Raw genomic sequence first — 15,064 nt, 5'->3', positions numbered from 1 at the left:
TGGTGGAATCCCTACAAGCGATATGAAAACTCCAGTTCCATGTTACCCCAAGTGAGTGCATCCTCTTATAATTACTCTGGTTCCATGGTCACAAAATCATTGCATTGTGACCCGGCCCTGCTAATAGTACAGCATGAACTGCAGCGTTACTACCCTAACCCTAAGTTAAAGGGTCTCCCCTCCCGGGGAACAGATGCATTATGTATGGAACAGACCTTTTTCCGCCAGGGACACTCTGTAGTTCTCCAAGTAAACCACCTTCAGCCTGTCTCCCACCATCGGGTCATTGTTCACAATATCCCCCACGGCGGTGATTAGTTTGATGATCATCTTTGCCATGTGGTATCCTGGGGCAGCCTGGGAATGCAGGAAAAATAGTTACAGCCCCGTCTTCAACTTATTTTCTGCTTTACGGTATTTCTCAAACAGAACAGTTTATTAAAAGGTGGAAATAAAAATAGAATGCAGCACTGTAAAAAAATATTGGCAATTTTATATTCGTGTGATGGGAACAGAAGAGTAACGCCCTTTGCTGGCCGACAGCCCAAGCACCACCCATAAACCATTACACAGCTGTATATGGTTGGGGGCCGTGTCAATTATAGGAAGGGATAGGTGGGTGCACTGCGGAAATGTCTGTCCCCTACAGAGTGAGGCGGAGGGGATGGGGGGCTAAGTGTGCACATTTATCCAGAACGGACCAGTGGGATTAAACTATTTACACCTGTGAAACGCAGCTTGGACCTATCAGTATTATGTAGGTTATATAAATCTGGTACCTTCCCTCCAATTATAACCGTCCTCGGGACAAAGTTCTCCCTGGGATTCGTCTTGATACCTGAAATAAGAGATAACTGTCAGTCCCAGCAATTATCATACTACGGACATGTTCGGCCTATAATCACCTTGTACTACAGTTACCATTATACCATCAGACACCAGCGAATTCTGAGAGCTATAGGTGGGACATTCATAAAGCTTAGAAAGCAATAGTGTACAGAGATAAAGTATCAGCCAATCAGCCCCATTTCTTTAACAACCTGTAACATGACAGATTGGCTGGAACGTTATCTCTCCAAGCTTTGATACATCTCCCCCATAGTACGTAACCTGCACCTCACCTTCCTTTAACATAAAGACATTTAAACCCATTGAAATCATTTTCTGTTGGTCAGGTCAACTTTTAAGTTTTTAATTAAACATTTTGAGCCTTGATAGCATACAGAACAAATTATACCACGCCTGATCAGCCAACTACAGATGTGTCCTCTTACATCTTTGCTCCGTGCGCTACAAGTCGCGCTACACAACGCGAGTGCCGTGTGACTCTGTAGCGCCGAGCGTTTTGAGGTTTCTTTAAAAAAAAAAAAAAAAGTCTTAGAGGAAAGGTGATAAAATAGGATGCACGAGCAGCTTCTGCTGAATAAAATATGCAGCACGCCTATATTCTGTGTGTGACTGCGACTATTTGATGCAAAACGCTCTGCTACAGTGTTTTCCTGGAAACCAATGCAACTTCATTTCAGATGCAGATAGAGCCGCAATTACACGCAGACTATAGGCATGCTGCATAGCACTTTAATCAGCAGAAGCTGCTCGTGAGTCCTATTACATTACTTAGCGTCTAAGGGGTACATTCAATTAGAGTCGGAAACTACCGTCTTGTTAGAAAGACGGCAGTTTCCGATTGGGATAGGTCGGAAGGTGTTCTGACAAGATAGGAAATACGACTTGTCGTAATACACGCGGATCGGCAGCTTCATCCGCCAAGCAGCATGTATTGTCAGAAGCGGGGCCAAACCCGACAGGTTTTAGCCCAGTTTCTGAAAATGTCAATCCAACTTTAAAAGAAGTAATTTTGACGCTTGGCGCTACAGAGTCCCACCACAGCATGACACAACTTCAAGAGCCGTTTAGTGTGACTGCAGCAAGGGGACACATCTGTATCACACATTATCAGAATATTGTTACTGTACAGAGGACTGCTGGAAGAGGCATTACAGGTAACCATTATACATAAGCTATTTTTGATAGAAGTGATTTGTAACAGGGAATCCCTATTACTAGTTTGGAGACAGAACAAATAGTTTCAGCTTATTCGCTTCTTGTCTTATCCGGGACACCCGATCACCAGTGGGTGTAACGTATACCCCAATTATGAACCAAAGTGTTACTCTAACGCTATAGCCAGAATGCGGCCATTTCAGATTTGTCCCATTTTTCTTCCTCCGGCATCAGAAATTATATTGAGGACTGTTCCAGCACAATCCAGCGTCTCGCAGCTCATTCCCAGGTTCCTCTATAAATCTTACCGCGCCAGGATAATCACTAATAAGCCTTCCCTGCAGTGAGGTGCCAGGGCCCAAAAAACGCCCACGTACCCTACAGTCTGCCATTACACCCAAATGCAGAAAATAGCTGTTGGGCTAGAGACCAGTATGAAGAGACATGCATTATCTAGATATTTACGGTGGTCCAGTCACTTACATACCATGGAGGCAGCCATTTTGTGGGCCTTTGGGCCATGTACATGTAATATAAAAAGGTGATCACACAAAAAAAAAAAAAAAAAAAATGTAACAACTTAAAAACAGATATACTGTAATGTTACAGATCTCTACAGTCAGGTAACGCCGCAAATTATAAATATATGAATAGATAAATACAGTATTTCAATTAAAACTTTGTTAAAAGTCATGTTTTGACCAAGACCAGGAGTAACGCAGAACACCTACGAGCCACAAGGAAAATCCTATTCATCCTGTTGAAGCTAGGGAGCGCTACTGTGCATACCTAATATTGGTTCCTTTAGGGAGGCTTAGGTTCCTAGCCAAGATGGCCGCTGACCACACTTTTGCACGAGCAGCACCATATTTTCACTGTTAGAGTACTACACTGAGAGACTGGCGTCTATCACTTAGCGCAATGAGACACTGCAATTGCAGATATTCACTATGCCTTTAGAAACCCCAATACCGCTTGCACCCTGCACCGCTGCCCACCATCTGTTGACCTGAATGCTCCGCCTCAAGCTCTGCTGCATGCCAAGCGTCTGTAGAAGCATAACCAAGTACGGCTGTACAATCACATTTCTGCGGAATAAACCACCTCAATGGCTAAGTGCTGGACTGATCATTATCTTCGGGAATCTGCTGGTGTGTCCCTACACACTGCCATACTACTGCCAGTTGTGCACACATGCCAACACATCCCAGGGTGTAGCGTTACCAAACTATAAAGTGGAGGCGCTGCCCAAAGAAACCCAATCAGATTCGAGCTATCGTTTATCTAGTACAGGCTAGTGGGTGTGTTAGGGAACACAGAAACCTCAGGCCACAACGGTACCCAAGCTCTCCCCTATCAAAGCTACAGGAGCTCAGTGAAGACACTGGACGAGAGGGGTCTTAAAGCAATACGACCATTATAAGGCAGATTCAGATTGGGGGAGGCGTAACTAGTGTATAGTTGTAGAGGGCACAGTACCGGGAAGACTGGGCGATACATACGGTTGTACATGGTGATGATATGGAGGCAGTTCAGGAGCTGTCTCTTATACTCATGTATCCTCTTCACTTGCACGTCAAACATGGATGCCGCGTTCAGCTTCATTCTGCATTCCTTCTCCAGGTACTGGGCGAACTTCATCTTGTTTTCCTGGTGGAAAGAGAGATCTAGCACCATAGACCACAGTAACGGTAACCCCAACCACCACCAGCAGGTGGCACTCACCTCTTTCACTTTGGAGACATCTCTGATGAAGGTGTTGTCATCTACAAACTTCTTCAGCTTGGTCAGCTGGCTCAGATCCTTCACGTAATCTTCTCCTATTTTCTGTAACACAGGAAGCCCAATTGCTTAGTTACACAGAAAAACACCACAGCTTGACTTCTGATAAACACACCACAAGTCCGAAGAGTATAACACACGTACGTTTCCCACAAGACTTGGTAATCTCAGCCCTGTGGCTGTTGTGGGACTACAAGTGCAAGCATACCTTAAGTGACAGCTGAAGTGTTCGTGTGCCAATTGAAGGACAGCCAGTTACCATGTGTCAGTGATTTAATTTTTTATTTTATTTTTAAGGGGAGGGGGGGGGGGGAAAGAGGGTTGAGATGCATCAAATCTTGGAGACCAATAAGTTTCTACGTGTCATTTCAACAGGAGTCCATGCACTAAATCAGGCCTGGCCAACCTGTGGCTCTCCAGCTGTTGTCCCATCATGCTTTGCTCTGCAGTTTTGCTACTAAGGTATGCTAAAACCGTGGCAGGGCATGCTGGGATGTGTAGTTTCACAACATCTGGAGAGCCACAGGTTGGCCAGGCCTGCACTAAATGATTCATTACAAATTGGATGCAAGAGTCCGTTCCCGTGGAACTCTGCGCTCGTGTGCTGGGAAGATACCTGCTGGTGTCACAGGAATTCCTGCTCATACCACAGCACAGACGGAGAATTATGTTCTGGAACTGGGACACCGAGGATTCACGGCACCCGCACCGGATCCACGCTACAGCACGCAAATCTATTTTCATATGTGGACAGAGAAAGGGGACGTGATGAAGGCTCAGTCAGATGCAGCAGTTACCTCCGCTATCAGCTCTGCAAGGCCGGGATTACACAAGAGGAGCCAGCGTCTGGGAGTGATACCATTTGTCTTGTTCTGAAACTTCTCTGGCTCTATGTCACTGAAGTCTTTAAACCTGAAAGTGGCAATAAAAAAAAAAAAATAATCGATACATATTTATATAGTTTAGCATTAGGAAACGTCCCATTAGACGCTCAATGTAGATCCAGCTTAACCCCATGTGACCCCAACAATATATAGATTAGAAAATTGGTTCCCAATCTGGCGTTGCGGCATGCTGGAGGACGCCTGTAGGGGTGCCACTGGCTGACTGCCTAGCCGCGAATCCAATTATTTCTGGCAATACCAGAGTTTGTGGCAGCCAATCAAAACACGGACCAAGCAGCGCTGCCCAGTCCACCACCACAAAACTGAACACAAGGACGACGGAGAAGCACAAACTAATTAATTTAATAATTTCTGCTGATCATCACAATTAGACTTTGGAACTAGGTGTGCAGACACCAAAAAGTCCTAGCCACTAGGGATCTGCCATTCCAGAAAGTTTGGAAACAATTGGGTTACAGAAAGGTGGGCTGCCAAGTGCCCACTAGGCCCTAGGCAGGACACCAGGTTGGCTAGTTTAGGCTCCGGCTAGGATCAGACTAGATCGCTAAGACCCGCATATCTAAAACTTACAACAAACATGGGAACTCACACTTGGTTCTTCACAATTTCAGAGTGGATTCTGGCCACCCCATTTACTGCATGAGACCCAACGATACACAAGTGCGCCATGTTTATCCTCTTAATGCCGTCTTCTTCAATCAGGGACATCCGTCTGAGGCGGTCTACATCCCCGGGATAAAGGGCAGAGATGCTCTGGAAGGTGTTAAGAGAAAATTATATATACACATAAAAAGACAGACCTACCAAAATTATATGCCAGCTATACCCGGCAAAGAACGAACAGCCACAAACCGTAAAGACCCCACACAAAAGTCACACATTGCATTTACAAATACGGCACGTGTTGCATGTATACTGTACAGTGTCCCTCGTCTCAGTGTTTCCCCAGTCCTCTTCCCATCACCTTTTTTAGCCTAGATGAGACTAAGGGGGACATTTACTAAGAAGTGATAAGAGTGGAGAAGTTGCCCCATCAACCAATAAGCAGCTCTGTATCATTTTAAAGTATGCAAATTATAGCGGTTACTTCAGTGCTGATTTGTTGCCATGGGCAACTTCTCCACTCTTATCACTGCTTCGTAAATGTCCCCCTGAGTCACCAGGTTCCAGGTTTGGTAGCATCACAAAACATGGCCTCCAGCTGTACAATGGGGCTTCCTAGTAACTTACATCTAAATGCCTCTGGTTGATTTCATAAATGATCTGAAGGTGTCTTGGGAGCAGTTTCTCCACAAGTTCCACTGGCCAGCGTTCCAGAGCTTCAGGCAACACCGTATGGTTCGTGTAGGCAAACGTTTTCTTGGTGATCTCCCAAGCCTGGGAAGGAGGATTATAAAAAAGGTCAAATGAAGAAAACACAACAGCACTAACAAAAAACACATTTTAGCTACAGGATCATCCTGATCACCATATTGAAGACACAGTTTGGTCTTTGACCGTCCTAAAGTCACTGTCCCTTCTCCAGCTAAAGAGCTAGTGCACACAAACACAGCCACTAGAGTTATAGGCCCTACACACTGGGCAATATCAAAGATATGAACGATCTCGTTCATTAATGAACGAGATACCGTTCATATCTTTCAGTGTGGAGGCACCGGCGATGAACGATGAGCGGCCCCGCGCTCGTTCATCGTTGGTGCCCCGTTGGCTGTGCATGCAGGCCAATATGGACGATCTCGTCCATATTTGCCTGCACTGCTATGGAGCCAGGTGATGGGGGGAGTGAAGAAACTTCACTCCCCCTGTCCCTGCCCCCCCGTTGCCGGGTCGCCCGTATCCGCCGTCGGGCACCTTGGCGGCGGATCGACAAATGTGTAGGGCCCTTAAAAGTTTCATGGCTGATGTCTTCAGTGAGAGAGGAACTCTACACCAAAATGGTGGAGAAGCGAAGATAGTGTTGTTTCATGGACAATTCCAACAGCTTTGCAGTATCTGTAACACACACACACACACACACACACACACACACACACACACACACACACACACACACACACACACACACACACCTCCAGTAATCCTACAACAACCCAGATTGTTGAGAGCCATTCCCTGGACCTCCACTTTCAGGATCCCCAACTTCACAGAACGATTTACAAATAGGCGTCAGAGCGCTGGGCTGGCCACACCCACAGCGCCAACATACCCATGTTCCAAGTAATGGCAACTATTAATGCTGGCGTGACAATTGACACTGGAAAAAGAAGACCACTCTGGCTACGAAAGAAAGTAAATCCAAAAGAATATCATAGGGCTCCGCATAAACCAGTACAGGTACCGTCTCTCTGGCTAAGGCAAGTGAGAAAAGGTAACAGGCTTCTGTAGGACTTGATTGGATACCAAATTAATATATAACCTTAACCACCATCTTTGTTCTTATTTAAAACCAAACGCTTATCTTTTCAGAGTGGAATGGGTGGGAGTAGTGTTGGAGAAGAGACAAGAAAGTGGAACAATTGCAAACTGCCAGGTCATCCAGAAAATGTAAAGTTACCTTGTATCTGTGGGGGTATCCGGACTACAGATCTACACTAAAAAAGGTCTACAGTCAATAGGTCTACCACTAATGGAAGACACGCAGTAGGTCGACGCACATTTTATGCTTTTTCCCCCCCATACTTTACCATCCACGTGGACTACGAGTGGGAATAGTAACCTGTGCAGAGCACAGTGGTAGGGACGCAAGACACCTTGGCCGAAGACGTTGGAACGTGGTACACTAACGGGGCTTGTTTGTGGCAGAAGTGACAAAACACCCCAAAAGAAAAATAGATAAATAAAAAAATGCGTCTACCTTCTTTGAGTCGACCATTTACATGTCGACCTTTCAACCTAATGCATGTCCACCATTAGTGGTAGACCTTTTTAGTCTAGATCTAATAATCCACACCCATCTGTGGGGTCTGTGTACTAAAGTCTTGGAAAGAGAAAGAGAAAAAACGGACGGAGATAAAGTAACAGCCAATCAGCTCCGAACCTGCCATGCTACAGTCTTAGTCCATAGGCCCTGAGTAACTACTATGCGTAACCACAAAATGAAGCCTTTGATAAAGCATTCGCTGTTAGTGGGGCAAGACTTAGGGGGGACATTTACTAAGCAGTGATAAGAGCGGAGAAGTGAGCCAGTGGAGAAGTGGCCCCATCAACCAATCAGCAGCTCTGTATAATTTTATAGTATAGGACTGGCTGAGCTGGATGGCTTTAGTGTGGCATACCTTTACATTCTATTAACACTTTTCACTTATTAATTTTCTAACACTATTTCTCTATTTTAATTACATTTCATGTCTGTATCACCCCCTCTATAGCTTCGGCTTCCTAAATACTAATTTATTAACACTATAGTTTTTTACACTGGTATGTCACGCTGTGCTTTCTGGCTCATTCTGGTGTTTTGGGGTGCCACACCCTGCACCTAGATATAGCGCTAGGGACCCCAAATATACAGAGAGGCCTTGATGCGGCTTTGGGGCTTAACCACACATTTGCGCAAATATGTGTAACGAAGATCTCTGAATTCTATTATTATGTGGGATTTATATCTGGTTACTGTTATCCATTCAGTGTGCTGGGGAAACAATTGCTTTTTTTCTTGCTCAGAAATACCCCTTCCTTTCGAGCACCTGAATGATATCACTAAGCTAATTGAGCATTTACCAATCTATATGTCTGTTGTGAGAGGCAGAGAGGTTTCTGCATTAGGAGGAGGTGCAGGCCCTGACATGCCACATGGAGCATTATGGGGTTGCTCCAAGGTAAGTAGCTCTTAGCTTAGACATATTTTAGTAAGGAGCCATTATCATGTGACTCCTTGCTGGTTAATATTAGACCCAGATTGGGGTAATGGAGGTGTGAGGTGTGGTGCCTCTGGACTGGCTGAGCTGGATGGCTTTAGTGTGGCATACCTTTACATTCTATTAACACTTTTCACTTATTAATTTTCTAACACTATTTCTCTATTTTAATTACATTTCATGTCTGTATCACCCCCTCTATAGCTTCGGCTTCCTAAATACTAATTTATTAACACTATAGTTTTTTACACTGGTATGTCACGCTGTGCTTTCTGGCTCATTCTGGTGTTTTGGGGTGCCACACCCTGCACCTAGATATAGCGCTAGGGACCCCAAATATACAGAGAGGCCTTGATGCGGCTTTGGGGCTTAACCACACATTTGCGCAAATATGTGTAACGAAGATCTCTGAATTCTATTATTATGTGGGATTTATATCTGGTTACTGTTATCCATTCAGTGTGCTGGGGAAACAATTGCTTTTTTTCTTGCTCAGAAATACCCCTTCCTTTCGAGCACCTGAATGATATCACTAAGCTAATTGAGCATTTACCAATCTATATGTCTGTTGTGAGAGGCAGAGAGGTTTCTGCATTAGGAGGAGGTGCAGGCCCTGACATGCCACATGGAGCATTATGGGGTTGCTCCAAGGTAAGTAGCTCTTAGCTTAGACATATTTTAGTAAGGAGCCATTATCATGTGACTCCTTGCTGGTTAATATTAGACCCAGATTGGGGTAATGGAGGTGTGAGGTGTGGTGCCTCTGGACTGGCTGAGCTGGATGGCTTTAGTGTGGCATACCTTTACATTCTATTAACACTTTTCACTTATTAATTTTCTAACACTATTTCTCTATTTTAATTACATTTCATGTCTGTATCACCCCCTCTATAGCTTCGGCTTCCTAAATACTAATTTATTAACACTATAGTTTTTTACACTGGTATGTCACGCTGTGCTTTCTGGCTCATTCTGGTGTTTTGGGGTGCCACACCCTGCACCTAGATATAGCGCTAGGGACCCCAAATATACAGAGAGGCCTTGATGCGGCTTTGGGGCTTAACCACACATTTGCGCAAATATGTGTAACGAAGATCTCTGAATTCTATTATTATGTGGGATTTATATCTGGTTACTGTTATCCATTCAGTGTGCTGGGGAAACAATTGCTTTTTTGCTTTTTTTCTTGCTCAGAAATACCCCTTCCTTTCGAGCACCTGAATGATATCACTAAGCTAATTGAGCATTTACCAATCTATAATTTTATAGTATGCAAATTATAGATGTTACTTCAGTGCTGATTGGTTGCCATGGGCAACTTCTCCACTGGTTTACTTCTCTGCTCTTATCACTGCTTAGTAAATGTCCCCCTTAGTAACACATTCAGTAGTGTACATTGTACCTTCTCCCAGGGGAGCTTCTCTATGTCCAGAAATATTCTCATCAGTTCCGGGATACCCAGTGCCGGGTGAGTGTCGTTCAGCTGTATGGCGACCTGGAACAAATAAAACCACATCATGAAGCAGTCTAGTGACAGCGGCGGGTAATTATCTACAGCTGCAGCTTTAAAATGAAAGACTGATTGTGCGGCGCTGCGGAGCGGTGCTGCACTAGGTGGCCTGGACATTATGCTCCAGTAAAGTCTACGATGGTCCAATTTCACCAGGGGTCCTCAGAGTGACCACCCACGTGTCTCCTGTACAGCGTAACCGATCTCCAGTCCGTACCTTCTCTGGAAATGAATCAAAGCCAGTGCGGATGGTGTCCCGACAGCCAAATCTGGCGGCTTTGAAACGCCGGATGATGTCCTGTAGAGATGCGGCAACCACAAAGTATTCCTGCTTCAGGCGCAGCTCCTTCCCTTCAAAGAACTTGATGGAAAAATAGGACATATGGAACTTATTTAATAAGATGCTGCAGTAGAACGTATAGTTCAGACTTTTACATCGTGTTTCATGACAACCTGCTTCGGCAGGCATTCCCAACCTCGGTCCTCAAGGCACACTAACAGTCCTGGTTTTAGTGATCTCCAGGCTTGAACACAGGTGACTGAATTAATACCTCAGTTATTTTGATTTAACTATCTGTGCTGAAGCCTGGATATCACTAAAACCTGCCCTGTTGGTGTGCCTTGAGGACCACAGTTGGGAATGCCTGTGCTACGACAACATAATGGACACTGCAAATGGTGCAGAGAGAAGAGGGAGTGTTGCTTATAGCAACCAGGACGGTGATTGTCTTCATTGTCTAAACGGCTGGAACACAAGTAACTTAATTGCAATAACTACTTTTTTGTTTGAGCCAGAACGGTCCCCCAGTGTCATGGTACAAAGGGGGTTATTCAGGGTTGTTAGCAAGCAAAAATAAATAAAAAAAAAGCAAGCAAGCAACTGGGCAAAACCATGTGCACTGCAGGTGGGGCAGATGTAACATGTGCAGAGAGAGTTAGATTTGGGTGGGTTATATTGTTTCTGTGCAGGGTAAATACTGGCTGCTTTATTTTTACACTGCAATTTAGATTTCAGTTTGAACACACCCCACCCAAATCCAACTCTCTCTGCACATGTTACATCTGCCCCACCTGCAGTGAACGTGGTTTTGCCCAGTCGCTTGCTTTTTTGCTAACAAACTTGCTGTAGCAGTCACCATGCACTGGTGGGGAGACGGTCGTTAGGTCGACAGTCACAAGATCAACATGGTCAATAGGTCGACAGGTCACAAGGTCGACAAGTTTTTCACATTCCTCCCCCCCCCCCCCCCCCCCCCCCATTTTTTGGACTTTCATACTTGACGATCCACGTGGACTACAATTGGGAACGTTAACCTGTGCCGAATGCAGCGGTAGCGGAGCGAGGCACCTTGCCCGAAGCCACGAGCCATGCGAGGGGATACGGTGCACTAATTGGGGTTCCCTGTCACATTGCGAAGAAAACGACACCAAAAAAAAAAAAAAAAACCCTCGAAAAACCCATGTCAACCTTTTGACCTGTCGACCTAGCACGTCAACCTAATGACCATGTTGACCTATTGCCCCTGTCGACCTTCCATGGTCGACCTAATGACTGTCGACCTAAGTTGAGTCGTCCCAATGACCCATACCCACCAACATGTGCTGCAAGCCCATCACTCTGATCCATGCAGCAGCACTGCCCTCTTCTGGCCATTCCAGAGTGATGCAAGTTTAGTGACACTGAAAATGTAATAATGTCCAACAACTTCACAGAAAGAAATAAACAGGTTTTAAAATCAAGGTCAATGCGTCTCCGAAACACTGGCATCAATTTATCTAAGGTTTTGTTTTAAACCCCGATAGGCAGCATCTTATTTTGCAGAATTTGATATGTACAGGTCACAAATGGTCATGTCATGTGATTAGCGTGTGGCGTTAAGGAGGAGAAGGAACTTACGTTATCATTTGGATATAGCACCCGGGAGATGTTTTCTGCCAGGTTACGGTCCAGCACTGCCTGGATGTAGTCTCCAACATTGACTGAGTGTAAGAAAGACAGAATCGTACATTTAAAAGTTGTGCGTGAAAACGTATGTATTATAGAGCACACCTATTCTGCAATGTTGTACAAAGAATCTCATTCACGTCAGTCTCTGCCCCAGAGGAGCTTACAGTCTTTTGCAGTGTGGTTGGGAGGGATCTGCAAAGCGAACAGTGTCTAAAAAAAATAATTTCATTTTTACATAGTACAGCCGCAGATTTCCTCTATCGGTGACTTATTGCATCAACATCCTGCTTCCCGTGTCCTAATTAGCTGTCCGACCAAATTTTGGTGACTCTGAACACTGAGCATTACATGGTGTGACACCTTATATCATTCTTGTCTCCATCTCCAATGTAACAGACATTGGTGTCTATGTACTAAGCCAAGTTGGTTTTATTTCCACATTGAGCGGATTCATGGTCTGTAGTGACGTGTGTTGCCTCCCACAGACTGTTACGCGACGTGCGATGGTGCGCAGTAAAAGTCCATCCCTGTGTGCAGTGGAGCCGCAGACAGATGTGTAGCGACACGTGCAGGGGCTGTGGATGCCGGGAACTCACCAGGTGAACGCGGCGGGTGGAAGAGTGGGATAATGGCTGAGGCGAGCTTTAATGGAAACGGTTTTCCTGTCGCACAGAAGTGATTGAGGTTCTTGTCATGATTGCTCTGATCCTGTGACGGAAACCGTGCAGGTAGAGGAGATGGAGGACCCGACCTCTGTCTGTAGGAGGAATGGGGGTACCGCGGCCACTGCGCAGACAAGGCGGCAGCAGAGCAGACACGCTGGAGGCAAGCGCATGTTTCCCTGATAATGCTCTGTCTGACAGAGAGTGGTCATTGGAAAGTTCATACCGAGATGTTCCCTCTATTCTTGCAGACTGACAATGAGTTGCAGATGCGAATGAATGGCGCTAAACTGGGCTTAAAATGAAGGTGAATTAACTTTAATCTATAGAAAAAACTCAGCACTTTTTGGTTATAATCTCAAACTTTTAATGTCCAGAGGGAGCTCAGCGACCTCACGCCGATGCTAGAGAAGACGCTTCAGTGACTGACGCCATCATGGAAGAGGCACAAATAACATGAGGGGGGGGGGGGGGGGGGGGATAATTCAAATGTTGGGCATGCAGGTGGCCTTTAGATGGCACCCGACGGAGCAATTGAAGTGTTGCTCTGCTCGAGTGCGCTCAGCCACCACCGCTGACATTACCGTTATGTTCTGTCGGATCTGGTTCAGACGGGCTGGGAAACAGTAAATATATAAAGGTGATGGTATACCGCAACCATGACCGGACACATCCCAACGTGTCTGAAAAGTGACAGTTGGGAGCAGATTGCCGGAGCACCATTTGTCATACGCAACCAGTTTTAAAACTCATTGATAAAGGCCCTAAGTGTAACGTCAGACCGGGCAACAACATTGTAGTATAGTGTAGACACAGTGCGATCCGCTGCCGAGCTGACCGACGGCAGATATGGCCGACGGGCAACCCGGCGGTGGGGGGGCAGTGAAGTTTCTTCACTTCCCCTAGTCACCCGGCTCCATAGCAGTGCAGGCAAATATGGACAAGATCGTCCATATTGGCCTGCATGCACAAGAGACGGGGCACCAGCGATGAACGAGCGCGGGGCCGTACATCGTTCATCGCTGGTGCCTCCACACTCAAAGATATGAACGGTATCTCGTTCATATATTTCATTACTATAGCGCAGTGTGTAGGGCCCTTAAGTGTACATCAGTACTCACTGGTATATATGTAGCTGGACTTTACACGGACAATGGAGAAATGTAGAGATTAAAATCCGCTGCAAAACTCACTTTTTGGCCTCGTCACAGCAAAATGGCACTTTCCCCCCAGAATACTGTATATCACATACTTTCCTAGGGTCCCAAAACGTCCAGGACATAGCCCACTTTTGGGGAGTCTACTGAAAGTCCAGACAGAGCAGGTCTGCCCTCCACATCTTGCCCACTTACTAGTGATGGGACCGTGACCGTGCGATTCTAATCACGCCACACAGGGCTGCTGCAGCTCTTCTTGTGGAGGGAAGAGGCACAACGTATGTAACTATATTATTACACCTATCTGCTCCCTGTGACTGCCCTGTAGCCAGTAAAAATACTGGGTTCTGGCTACAGTAATGCAATAATGGGCTCCTTTATACCCAATGTGGCCCCCTAGTCTTCAAAAGGGCCACATTACCACAGATTAATTCAAAATAATGTCACTCACGTGTCCTCAGAAGGTTTGGGTATGAAATACTGGTTGTTGGGATGCTGGCGGTCACATGACCAACTGCGGCCTCTTGACAATGAGGATCCCGGCACCGGACAGAGGTAAGTATTTTACCTCTCTCCTGTCCCCTACCCTAACCCATAGGGTGTGGCAGCTAGAACTAACCCCCTCTAGGAGGTGGCGGCTACGGTTAAACACCCCCCTAGTGCCTAACCATACATAACCCTGATACTTGCCTTCGGCATTCCAGCGGTCGGTGTCCCGAGTGGGGTTGGGATTCCGGCGTCGGTCACATGACTGCCGGTGTACAGACCGCCAGGATGCCAAACGCATCCCTCCCCGGACTAGATCTGCTGACACTAACTCCAGAACAGCCCTCGTACACCTCATAATGTCCATTGAGTAAAAAGACCTCCATGTGCCTTTCTGAAACCTCATCACCTCCAAATGCCTCTCGTACCTCCTACCCGTCTTAAAGCACCAGTCAGGCCCTCCACGTACTTATTTAATAAGAGCTGGGGCTGTGGGAGACACTTGGTGGAAGATAAAGCAGAGCATGGGGGCTAAGGCAGCATAAAGCAGAGGGAAAGGAATAAATAACCAGGCAGAGAATGGCGCTGCGTGGGTGAGAGGCCCCGGACCACCTGTACCCGTAACTGCTGCAGAGAGAGTATGATCACCCGCAGCCAGAAACGCTGCAGCAGCAGGCCAAGCTAGCGGAAATGCCACGTGGCCGATATATATGGAGCGCAGGTAGCGTCACTGTCCCCACCCGTAGTTTCCTTTTT

General features: G+C 46.1%; 1 protein-coding gene across 1 annotated transcript in view; it reads right to left on the bottom strand.

Annotated features, from left to right (window-relative positions):
- PYGL (glycogen phosphorylase L) overlaps positions 1-15,064 on the bottom strand; it is a 33,204-nt gene that overhangs the window by 3,546 nt on the left and 14,594 nt on the right. The window contains exons 7-16 of the mRNA XM_063948433.1: positions 11,953-12,035; positions 10,273-10,416; positions 9,948-10,040; positions 5,922-6,068; positions 5,281-5,444; positions 4,584-4,698; positions 3,730-3,831; positions 3,507-3,654; positions 780-838; positions 216-357 (exon numbers count right to left, since the gene is read on the bottom strand). Coding sequence (XP_063804503.1) covers positions 216-357; positions 780-838; positions 3,507-3,654; positions 3,730-3,831; positions 4,584-4,698; positions 5,281-5,444; positions 5,922-6,068; positions 9,948-10,040; positions 10,273-10,416; positions 11,953-12,035 — 1,197 coding nt within the window. The remainder of the gene's footprint in view (positions 1-215; positions 358-779; positions 839-3,506; positions 3,655-3,729; positions 3,832-4,583; positions 4,699-5,280; positions 5,445-5,921; positions 6,069-9,947; positions 10,041-10,272; positions 10,417-11,952; positions 12,036-15,064) is intronic.

The sequence above is a fragment of the Pseudophryne corroboree genome, chromosome 12 (assembly GCF_028390025.1).
Source record: "Pseudophryne corroboree isolate aPseCor3 chromosome 12, aPseCor3.hap2, whole genome shotgun sequence".
Lineage (NCBI taxonomy): Eukaryota > Metazoa > Chordata > Amphibia > Anura > Myobatrachidae > Pseudophryne > Pseudophryne corroboree.
This window is presented reverse-complemented; position numbering and strand designations above follow the sequence as displayed.